This window comes from Panthera uncia (assembly GCF_023721935.1).
Source record: "Panthera uncia isolate 11264 chromosome A3 unlocalized genomic scaffold, Puncia_PCG_1.0 HiC_scaffold_12, whole genome shotgun sequence".
Lineage (NCBI taxonomy): Eukaryota > Metazoa > Chordata > Mammalia > Carnivora > Felidae > Panthera > Panthera uncia.
Window position 1 is genome coordinate 37712563 of NW_026057579.1, and position 11266 is coordinate 37723828.

Consider the following 11266-nt stretch of genomic DNA (forward strand, 5'->3'; position numbering starts at 1 on the left):
CCCAGCCCCGGGGATCCTCGCCCGGCACCCACGCTCCCCCACACTCCTGGCCCTGCTCTGGTCGGGAGCGTGCTGTTCTGTCACTTAACACCTTCCCTCCTCTTCCCTCCCTCTGTGCCTTGTCCGGCCTGCAGTCCTTTTGACAAACAGCTCATAGAGCCAGGCCTCTGTTTGCTCCCATGGCCCTGCTTTTTATTTTTTATTTTATTTATTTATTTTTTTTTTATTATTTTTTTATTTTATTTTTGGGACAGAGAGAGACAGAGCATGAACGGGGGAGGGTCAGAGAGAGAGGGAGACACAGAATCGGAAACAGGCTCCAGGCTCTGAGCCATCAGCCCAGAGCCTGACGCGGGGCTCGAACTCACGGACTGCGAGATCGTGACCTGGCTGAAGTCGGACGCTTAACCGACTGCGCCACCCAGGCGCCCCAATGACCCTGCTTTTTAGACCTGCCAACTCAACCCCTCCTACCGCCCTGCTGAGCGTGTTCTGGTCACATCTGGGGCCCTAGAGTGGCCTCACATCAGTCCTTTTCTGCCGTCTTCCTTACAGCACTGGTATGTTGATCAGACCCTCTGTCCTGATGGAAAGAATAAAGACCATAGTTTCCTTGAGGCAAATATACTAAGAAAAAAAATTAGACCAACGTTTATCAGAGGACTAGACCTTCTAGCGGCCAGGTCAGGAACTGATCATGTTTTCCTGGACAGAAAGTACTGACCGCATCGAACAGTACCCTCGCAGTTTAGCCCGTGGACGCTAGCTCAGTGAGTTTGTGAAATAGATCCTCAGTTTTAGTGCTCTTGATCCAGTGGCACTCACTGAATTCCCTCTTCCAGGAGACTTTGTCGTTGTCTACACTGACGGCTGCTGCTCCAGTAACGGGCACAGGAGGGCACGTGCGGGAATTGGTGTTTACTGGGGACCGGGCCATCCTTTGTGAGTAAACAAAAAAGCCTTCAAATCTGAGTGAATCTTGGCCCAACACTTGTGAGGGAACAGCCCGGGGCGTGACCGCCTGGCGCGCGGCTTTGGCGGAGGTGACGGAACAACGAGCTTGGGCTGGTGCTGACACTGACAGCTTTGTTGCTCAGCACAGAGGCCTCAGCCTTCCTTTCTTGGCTCTGAGTCCTGACGCGTCTCTGTGTCTCACTGACAACCTCTTATACCCAAATGACCTCCCTGCCCCCGCTAAGCGAGTCACAGGTCTCCTGCGGGGTGGTTTTGGCAAGGATGTCCCAGGGGCAGGTCGCCACACTTGGAACCCAGCGCGTCCCCATGATTCTTCCGAAGACCTGGGGGCTCAGAGGTGACCTCCCGTTTTCCACAAGGTGCAGAGTCGGGATGATGCCAGGTGTGGTCATTCACAGGTACCCGCAGCAGTGTTAGGCGTAATGTAAGATAAACTGTTCGGTGATCGTAAGGCTTGACATTTCTCTTGATCTGTGGTCTACTGAGTTCTTTCCCCTTAGTATCCCACTTTAGCTTTGAACCCTGTAAGAGGTGGCGAACTTGGGTTGCACTGAGTGTCTGGGCTTAGTGTTCATCTGAGACCATGCACTAATGTATTTTAGGGCCAGAAATAAAACTTTGCTTTTGACTTCTGGCCCAGGATTCTTTACTAGACCATCCCATGATGCTTTTCCATAAAATGTTAGTACTGTCGGCGTGTTTTGTTTGATGCTTTGATATGTCAAAAAAATATATACAAGCCTATCCTCCATTGAGAGGCTTATGGAATCACTTTGAGAATTAACTTCATCTTCCTTTGTATCGTTTTGAAACCAGGAACTTAGGCATTAGGCTTCCCGGGCGGCAGACGAACCAAAGAGCAGAAATTCATGTAAGTCGTCAGACACATTTCCCACCAAGTGTTAAGTCCATCGTGGCGGTGAGCTGCATACACGCTGTGTGTGTAAGATACTCAGAGTCCAGAAGAAACTTAGTTTGTGGTTACTAACAACTGCAATGGGTAGGGATTTCCCAGAAAAATCCTAGAAGTGCTTTCACAAAAACGTGCAAATAGCTGTATGTGTAGCATTATTTCATAGAAAGAGTATACCCCTTACACTTAGCACAGAAAGAGAAAGACTGTTTAAGTGGCGGAGTGATTTTGAGCATTAGTGAAGTTGAGCGTTGAACAGTTTCTGTAGTATGCTGACTGACTGGTTTCTTCAAGGCAGCCTGCAAAGCCATCGAGCAGGCGAAGGCTCAGAACATCCAGAAGCTGGTTCTGTATACGGACAGTATGTTTACTATAAATGGTAAGCTTCTACCTTTCGCTGCTTCTGGTGTTGTCCTAGTAAGCACAAAGGGAAATGGCATTCCCTTCTCCAGTAGGAGGGATTGCATCGGGGCAGAACGCAGACGGCAGGTGGGGACCACGTTTGGTTTGTCAGAGATCAAGAAAAGGGTGAGGTTCTGGAGCCCAGTTCTGCTGCTCCGCTGTGTGCCCCACAGTCAAGGTGTTTGTCAGGCACCGAGCACAGGGCAGTGGGGTCGGTGTACCCCTGCTCTCGTGGTCCTTAGAGTGTAAACAGCATAAGTACCTTTCAGGGGGCCGGGCTGACAGCTCCTTCGGGAAATTCCGTGTTCAGGACGCGGGGTGGGGGGCTGGGGAGGCGGAGAAGGCGGCCTCTTTGGCTGGGAGCTGTGGGTCAGCACAAGTCTGAGCGCAGGGCTGAGCAGGGGAGCGTGCCAGGCCTGTGTCCCGGGCCAGAGGACAGCCCGTGCGGGCAAGTGGCAGTTGCACACGCTGGGCGTCTTGCATCCACACGACTCCTGAAACAGAATGCTAAGGGCACCAGTGACAGTCACAACAAAGTTTATTGCAATGAGAGTTAAGGCCGACTGATCGGGACCAACACTCTTGATCAGCGTGTGGCCTCGAACAGCCGGGGTACAGATAGCCGATCAGATCGTTTATCGTTTATAGCCGATCAGATCGTTTTATCATCACCTGGGAACAGAACAGAGAAACAGTTCCCAGATGAGTTAGAAACACCCCAGATGAGGTGATTATTTTAGACTTTCTGCCATTAAGTCACAACCAGTGGATCCTCCTGACCCCCACTCTGATGCTCTTTTCTTTGAACTTTTGTTTCCTTGATTGGTGAAGCCTAATTTACAAGAGTATGAAGCGTAATTTACAAGAGTAAAGCAAGGCTGTTATCCCTTAACCTTCAGTGTCAGAACAAAGCTGTTATTTCTCAAGCTACACGTTAGCCCTCCACTAGTTTAACCGTTACAGGCGGAAGAGTGGGCGGGTGAAGGAGGGAAGTCTGGGGAGGAGCAGAGACCGGGACATTGGAGCTCGCGGAGCTTACTTGACCAGAGCGTGTACTTCTTCCAGGGATCACTAACTGGGTTCAAGGTTGGAAGAAGAACGGGTGGAAAACGAGCACGGGGAAAGACGTGATCAACAAGGAGGACTTTGTGGTGCTGGAGCAGCTGACCCACGGCATGGACATCCAGTGGGTGAGTGTGTTCTGAGCCGGTGCTGTCACCTGGCCGTCAGGACCGAATGTTCTAAGTTAACGGAGAGATCAGTGGTTTCTGCAAGTGATTTAGCGACTTGAGAGGTAAAATAACTGTTTGCACGAAATTAACATCATAGCGCGTATTCGAAATTGGAACACACTTGACTCTCGATCATCACAGAAGTAACACTGCTCGTTATTGGTATGATCGTGTGTAGACCACACTCTTCAGGCAGCGTTGTAGACGGATGTTCCGTCTTCTTTCTGTTGTCTTCGCGGTGCTTACTAGTGCCTGGCCTGGGCTCCCTCTCTTCCCCTCCCACTGTTAAAGTGACTTGTGACAGTCACTGTTGCTTTCTTGGGAATCAGCCGTAATGTCAAGATAAAACTAATTTATGAGGAATTTTTAAAAAGTAAAGTGTGATAAGACTTTAGTAACATGACTTCTTTTCCAACATGGAAATGTTTTTCTTTTTTTTTTATTATTTTTTTTAATTTTTTTTTTAATATTTACTTACTATCGAGAGACAGACACAGAGCATGAGCAGGGACGGGGCAGATAGAGGGGGAGACACAGAATCTGAAGCAGGCTCCAGGCTCTGAGCTGTCAGCACAGAGCCCGGTGCGGGGCTCGAACTCACAAGCTGCGATTTCATGACCTGAGCTGAAGTCAGACGCTTAACCGACTGAGCCACCCAGGCGCCCCTGGAAATGTTTTTCTTATAATAAATAGTTTTTAGGGGCACCTGGGTGGCTCGGTTGGTTGGTTGAGTGTCCGACTTCGGCTCAGGTCGCCATCTCACAGCGTGTGAGTTCGAGCCTCATGAGCCCCGCGTCGGGCTCTGTGCTGACAGCTCAGAGCCCAGAGCCTGCTTCATTTTCTGGGTCTCTCTCCCTCTCTGCCCCTCTCCCGCTCATGCTGTCTCTCTCTGTCTCTCAAAAATAAAAAATAAAAATAAAAATAAAAAAATAAACATTATAATAAATAGTTTTTATTAAAACTACCTGTTCAAGCAATACAGAGCACGTTGAATGACAAGCATTGTCTGAACCCTACCCTGTCGTCCCTCCCCAGGACTACTGGGAGCAGTTTGGTGAACTAGGGTTTAAATTTGCCTTTCGGCCATTTAGATATGAACAGTGGTTATATACATACATCCCTTCTCTTGGACAGCATTTAAAGACAAAGTACGTGCATTGGATACATATTTGTGTGTCTGTACATACATGTGTTTTGCCAGGAAAGCCCTCCCAGTTCCATCTTTCAGTGGGGAAAGAAAGCAATACAAACAGGAAAATCAAGTTTGTGGAGCATGAGAATGGGATTGTTGCAAATGCCTGCATTGCACAGGTGCCCTGGGCAGGCAGGCTGTGCTGTCGAACTGTGTCAGGGGGTGGGGAGGCGAGTCCTGTCCCACTCTGGCCACTGGGAACAGTTGCGTTTTTTACAGTAAGGGTGTACTGGTGTATTGCTTATGTAAAAAACCAGTGAAGATAAAAGAAACAAAATTTATTTAACAGATGCATGTTCCTGGTCATTCGGGATTTATAGGCAATGAAGAAGCTGACAGATTAGCAAGAGAAGGAGCTAAGCAATCTGAAGACTGAACGAAGTAATTTTAATTCTTGGAAAAGCTTCCGTGAGTGACTCTTTTCTTACCTTTCCTTACTGGTGTGAAAAATAAATCAGAAAGTACATCAGAAGGTCATTCTGTGATTCCCTGTGGTTACATGTATAATACATTGAACAAATTTGAGATCTGAGCATTATTTGAGATTTCAGCATTATGCTTTATTGGGTTGGACACTGTTGTCATTAGTTTTATGACCATCTGGACAGAAATTTTAGGACTTGATTTAATAAGGCACGAATACAGCAGTGGTTTTAAAATGCAGACCAGAAGTCTGGAAGTATTCTAAAAGTGTTTATTTACCTTACAGTTGGCAGGATTCAGTCTCAGAATATTCTGGTTGACTTGTATCTCTCTGTGGAGTAGAGCAAGTCAGGGCTGGGCCCATACCTCGGTGCAGAGAGAGCGGACTGGGTCTTACCTGCCCGGGCACCTGTGCACAAGGCAGGCCTGCACGTCCGTAGTCCTGGCTGCTTGACCACTGATAGGAGCCGTTACCTACATAGCAAAATGCATAAATAAACCTTTTAAAATTTCTTTGGCTGTTTTTTGTTTTGTTTTAATTTTTTTAACGTTTGTTTATTTTTGAGAGACAGACTGTGAGCTGGGGAAGGGGCAGAGAGAGGGAGACACAGAATCCGAAGGAGGCTCCAGGCTCTGAGCTGTCAGCACAGAGCCCGATGCGGGGCTCGAACCCACAAGCCGTGAGATCATGACCTGAGGCGAAGTTGGATGCTTAACCGACTGAGCCACCCAGGCGCCCCACTTTGGCTGTTTTTCTTAAAAGCACTGTGCAAGTTAAAGTTTGATATAATTGTTTACTTTTACCTTTATTTGTTTACTACTTTGTTTTATCATAAAAACACACAGAAAATGACACAAATGTATAGCTTCTTGAATTATTTCTGTAAGGTTAATTCCCAGGCGAGAACTAGAACTTGGCTGGACACCCCAGAAAGGCTCTCCACGTTCTCCAATCACAGCCCCTCCCTCGCTCCAAAATTAATCCTGACTTTTATAGAAATGACTTGCTTGTGTTTCTTTATGGTAATTCGGCCTTGTGTACTTTTTTTTTTAACTTGAGATTTCTTAAGTTTCTTTAATTTACAGGTTCCCCTGCCATTTATTGGGATCCTCACAAGGTTTACCCGTTGAGGAACCTGGGCCACTTGTCCTGTCGTTTCCCACGGTCTAGGTTTCTCCATATACACTCTCCCGGCACAGTCTGGCATTTTCTTTTGTCTTCTGAATTTCCTGCAAGTTGGCAGCGGGACCCAGAGGCTTGATCAGGATCGGGTTCCACGTGTTCAGCAAACGATAGATGGTCGCGTGCGGTCACTTGCAGCTGCAGGCTGTGGTCGTCTTCTTGACGTTGGCAGCTGCCGGTGCTCAGTGTCCGGATCCACTCGTCGTTCAGGCTCCAAAGTGGTGACACTCTGGGACGTTGCCCATAGTTATCGGCTGGAGTGGTTTCAGAAGATGCTTCCTGTCGCCTGTCTGGTTGTGCCGTGGGGGCGTTCATTTAGGGAAGTCAGCAGACACGCAAAGATGATTGGTCTGTCGTCTTTGGAGGGCGACCGATCAAGGTTTTTTATTTATATATTTTCATAACGTGTGTCGTGAGCTTGTGTACTTTTGCCTGCTTGACAGGTTTCAGGTCATCGCGGTTTTTATCTTTATTGAACCCACATGGTAGCTTCTTTGGCCTGTAGGAAGGAGGTTCTTCCGGTTGGCTCTTGATTTCTTTGGATATTCATGTGGACACACATGTGCACTGACCACACCCATTTACACGTGTAGACCACGGGCACACTCGTGCGCAGTCCACGTGCCCTGGCATGCTCAGACACAGGCCACGCATGTATGTGCCCCCAGTCATCTGCTCCATTGCCGTCTGCTGTGTGGGGACTCAAGACCCATCTGTACATTTCCTCCTCCAGATCTGGAATTGGCTGTTCCTCTAAGAATCTCCCCTCCCTCCCCACTCCTCCCCTCCCCTCTCTTTCTTTCCCTCCCTTCCTCTTTCTCTCTCTCTCCCTCCCTCCCTCCCTTTTTGTTTCTCTCCTTCTTTCCCTCCCTTCCTCTCTTTCTTTTTTTCTTTCTTTCTCTCTCTCTTTCCCTCCCTCCTTTCTTTCTCCCTCTCTCCCTCCCTCCCTCCCTCCCTTCCTTCCTTTCTTTCAAGGTAAGGAATGTCCACACCCAATATGGGGCTTGAACTCATGACCCCAAGATCAAGAGTTGCCTGCTTTGCTGACTGAGACAGCTGGGTGCCCCTGGCAAAAAAGGTATTTCAGGTGCTCATTGCTGTGGGGTTGGTCTTTGCCTCTAGGCCTTTTCAGGGAACAGAATTCTAAAACATGCACATACACATATTTTAAAGATAAAATATTTGAGTTCGTGTTGATATTCTCAATAGAAACTCAGGATTTCAGAGTACTTAACTCTTCTATATTATGTCTGTGTCTCCTTCTACACTGAGGATCCTGGGATGGATATTCCTTAATTACCAGCTTGCTTTTTTCCACTTGAACATGCAGTGTGTGGATACGAACACTAATGCGTATTCTAGTGAAAACAGTGCTGGGTGTACGTTGCCGGCCATTACTTGATAAGATCTCCCCCTCTTGCCCTCCTCTGGTTTTCCTCCTGTGCATTTCATGGCCACACAGCCAGGGTTCGGTCAGTGTCCTCTTGGAAACCAAATTCCCTGAGCTCCCCACGTTGAACTTTGTTTGTTTGCTTTATGCTTGAAAGCAGTAGGATAGAAATCCTTGGCTCACATTTTCTTTCCTTGAGCATCTAAACTACCGATTTTGTTTTCTTCCAGCATGAAAAGTCTAACGAGTCTTACGTTCCTTCTTATAAGTCATGTGCTCTTTGCCTAGATGTCCAAGGCGTGGGTTTCTTGTTCTTGTCTCTCCAGTCCTTACTGTGTCAGACTGTGTCCCTGTGTCCCGCGTCGGTTGCCCGCGGTCAGAATTTGCAGGAATATGGTGAGCTCTTGGCGCGTATATTTCCAAATCTGCTACTTCAGGAAGCTTGCCTTGAATTGTGGCTTAGAGTTCTGTTTTTCTTGGTTTTCTTTGGGGTTGAGGGACCTTGTTCTGTGTATGGGAACATCTGGTTTAGCCATCCTTGGTCTTTTCCTCTTTTTCTTGAATCTCATTTATGTTTTAAGTTTCCTTTGTTTTTTAAAAGTTGTCCTCCTGGTGACGTCCTGTCTCTGAAGGCATTACTTACTGTCTTCATTTGCTCTCGATTCTCATTTCTGAAAGTAGTTGTCTTTCTAGTTTTCTTGAGCTCTGTCACCTTATTTCTGGTGTTTTCTAGGACTAATTTGCCGCCCTCCCATCTTGGATCTCGTCGTTTGAGGCTTTGAAGCCGCACATTTGGACCCGTGTGGTGTCTGTCTGGAGTGCTCTCGCTGTCAGCAGGCTTTTATTTTCCTTTTCTTTTTTCTGAGAATAGCTCTGCGTGGGATCGACACTTTCCTGTCGCTCATTTTCCTAAACATTTAGTTCAGGTCGTTTTTCTCACTCCACAGAGCTCTCTGCTCTTTTGAATCTTGAATAATGCTAAAAATGTGGCGGCTGGCTCCCAGCACTCTCCCGGCTCTGGCCCTGCCCCGCTTGCATTGGGTCCCTCCCCTTCCTGTCTGTCGTCCCTGTGCTGTGCTGCTGGCTGTGTCCCCACAACACGGGTCCCTGCCGGCTCGGCTGCGGTGGATCTCGGGCTCCACGGCTCCAGCCCTCAGACCTTCTTGAAGCGGGTCCCTTGCACCCGTCACCACCGGGGGAGGACAGCCGCCCTGCTCCAGCCACCGGCCTCAGGCCGGCCCGCCATGCTTTGCAGTGGACACCCGCTGTTTCCTTTGGGGTTGTCCTTTCAGGGGCCCGTCAGGACCCAGTGGCCCCGCTGTGCTTTTCCCCGTGGGTGTGCGGGCTGTGCTGGGCGGGCCGTGCCCTTCACTGCCGCACGTTGGCTTTGTGGAGTGCCCACACCGCTGTGCTTTTTAGCGGCTTTGTGGCGGTGTGATCGACAGGCAGCAAATGGCGTGAAGGTAAAGTGGGCCGTGGACTCACCTGGGGAAACTCTCTCCAGGACTGCCTCTCCCCCCCCCCCCCCCCCGCCCCTCTGAGATCCTTCCCTCTTTGACCCCATCCCCCGGGAGACCTTCCGTTTGCTTTCCGTCGCTGTAGACTAATTTGTGTTCTCTCGGATTTTGTATAAATAGAGTCATGCTACATAAACTGTCTATGGCCGGAGTTTCTTTTCGTCGGTGTAATTATTTTGCCCCCGCCCCCATTCCCCCCCCCCCCCCCCGCCCACATGGGTATCAGTAGTTGGCTTCCCTTCACTGCTAGGTGGTGCCCCTTGTAGGCATGTCTCAGTCTGCGCCCATCCTCCCGTTCGAGGCTGTCCCCTCCGTTTGGGCTGTTGTGGAGAGAGCTGCCTGAGCACCGACGGGCCAGTCCTTCTGCGAGCACGTGCTCTGATTTCTCTAAGTGGAACAGCTGGGCCACAGGGCAGTGGGTGCTTGACTTCAAGGAACGCCAGCTGACCCCTCTGGCCATTGGACTTTCCCACCAGCACGGCAGGAGAGTTCCGGTTCGCTCCGCGTCCCCGCCGGTGCTTCTGGTCACCTCGTTCCGTCACGTCCGCGGTTCTGTTTCAGGTGAAGACTCGGGAAGATCCCACAGCGCCCTCGCTGCCGCCACTGCCCTGCTCCCCCCCGAACGTCTGATTTTGCTTTAATGGGGCGGCGCCTCTTCATGGGCCCAGGATTGGAAGTACAGAGGCGAGAGATCGTGCCTCCCAGACCTTCCAGGCTGCTGGGCAGTTTGCACGAGTGCACGTACCGTCCGTGCGGAACCGAGAGTGCGTGGAGCTCTAGGTAGGAGGAGGCCCGGCCGCTTTTCGTGAGAAGGGGAACAGGACGCCTTCAGGAAGCACATTCCTTCTTGGGGTTGCCTAACGTGCAGCTGCCTCATTACAGCTCCAGAGAGTCGTGGTTCTGTCTGCTTTGTCAGCTCCCGGAGACATTTGAGGGCTGCCGCGTAGACCAGGCGGGGCGCTGTGTCGTGGAAGATACCAGCTTTTCAAAAGCTGCTGCTGCTCTCAAAATGTGTTCCTGGTGCTTTGCAGATGGAGGCTGATGGAGCGTCCCCGTGTCTTCTACGCCAGAGCGACGAGGCGGCTCCATTGCTGGGGGTCGAGAAAACCGAGAGGATCTCTGCCTTCTTTCAGGACAGGCTCATGGGATGTGGGCGAAACGAAACAAATCCGGAGAGCCGGTCCCGGGTGGGCAGCCTGCGTGGTGGTGAACCGGTGCCGTGAAGCCACACGTCGGTCCCAGTGGGATCAGTCCCAACGGGCGAGCCTGGTGCCTTAGGTCACATGTCGTAGAAAGACCTTGGTCTCCATTTCCAGAGGTCTCTTAATGCTCACATCCTGGTAGTTCCGGAACGGGACGGGAGAGCTGCTCGGGAACAGCCCCTTCTCTGTGACGGGTCGGTCGGACTCTCGCTGCTCCTCCACAGCAGGTGTCCGAACTAGGCATCCGGCTCCTCCGCAGAGTGTCTCTTTGGCGTACAAATCCTGCTTTAACCTAATTTTAAAACCCAGAGGCCACCTTACCTGAGTCATAGCTGCGATGGACCGTGTCCCCCAAGTTCATATGTTGAAGCCCTGACCCCCAGTGTGGCCGGTATTGTTATGCCCAGAATTCGTGATCCCCAAAGACCACCAGGGAGCCGAGTCCGATGCAAAAGCAAAGAGCCTTTATTCGAGCTGGCTCGAGCTCAATCCCCTACCTGCACCGATGCAGCGGTGAGATGACACAGCGGTGAGATACCGGAGAGAGAGCGAGTTTCAAAAGGACAAAGGTTTTATTGGGGCCTAGGGGCAGTTGGTGAGGTGATGGCTGTGGCCTCAGCCGATTGGCTGGGGAAGGGTCAGAGTCCTGTTCCACAGGTCGCCGGGCGTGTTTTGATCGGGAAGTTTGAACGGGTGAGTGTGAGCGGGAGGTTACTCAAAGGGAGGAGGCGTGGTCAAGGTGAAGGACCCAGAACAAGATGGAGTCGGCCGGCGTAGGCCCACCCTTTCAGTAGATACAGATGGGGCCTGTGCGGAAGTAATTCAGGTTAACGAGCT

General features: G+C 50.3%; 1 protein-coding gene across 2 annotated transcripts in view; it reads left to right on the top strand.

The window, feature by feature from the left end:
* Positions 1-7136, top strand: part of RNASEH1 (ribonuclease H1) — a 12752-nt gene extending 5616 nt beyond the window's left edge. Inside the window, exons 4-9 of one of the 2 annotated variants that reach the window (XM_049652608.1) lie at positions 843-942; positions 1792-1846; positions 2183-2267; positions 3356-3480; positions 5004-5122; positions 5710-7136. In XM_049652608.1, the coding sequence (XP_049508565.1) occupies positions 843-942; positions 1792-1846; positions 2183-2267; positions 3356-3480; positions 5004-5090 (452 nt within the window). In that variant the 3' untranslated portion in view covers positions 5091-5122; positions 5710-7136. Of the gene's footprint in view, positions 1-842; positions 943-1791; positions 1847-2182; positions 2268-3355; positions 3481-5003; positions 5123-5423; positions 5651-5709 lie in introns of those variants that run through there. The other variant, XM_049652607.1, reaches the window with a different exon arrangement.
* Positions 7137-11266: the final 4130 nt, after the last annotated feature.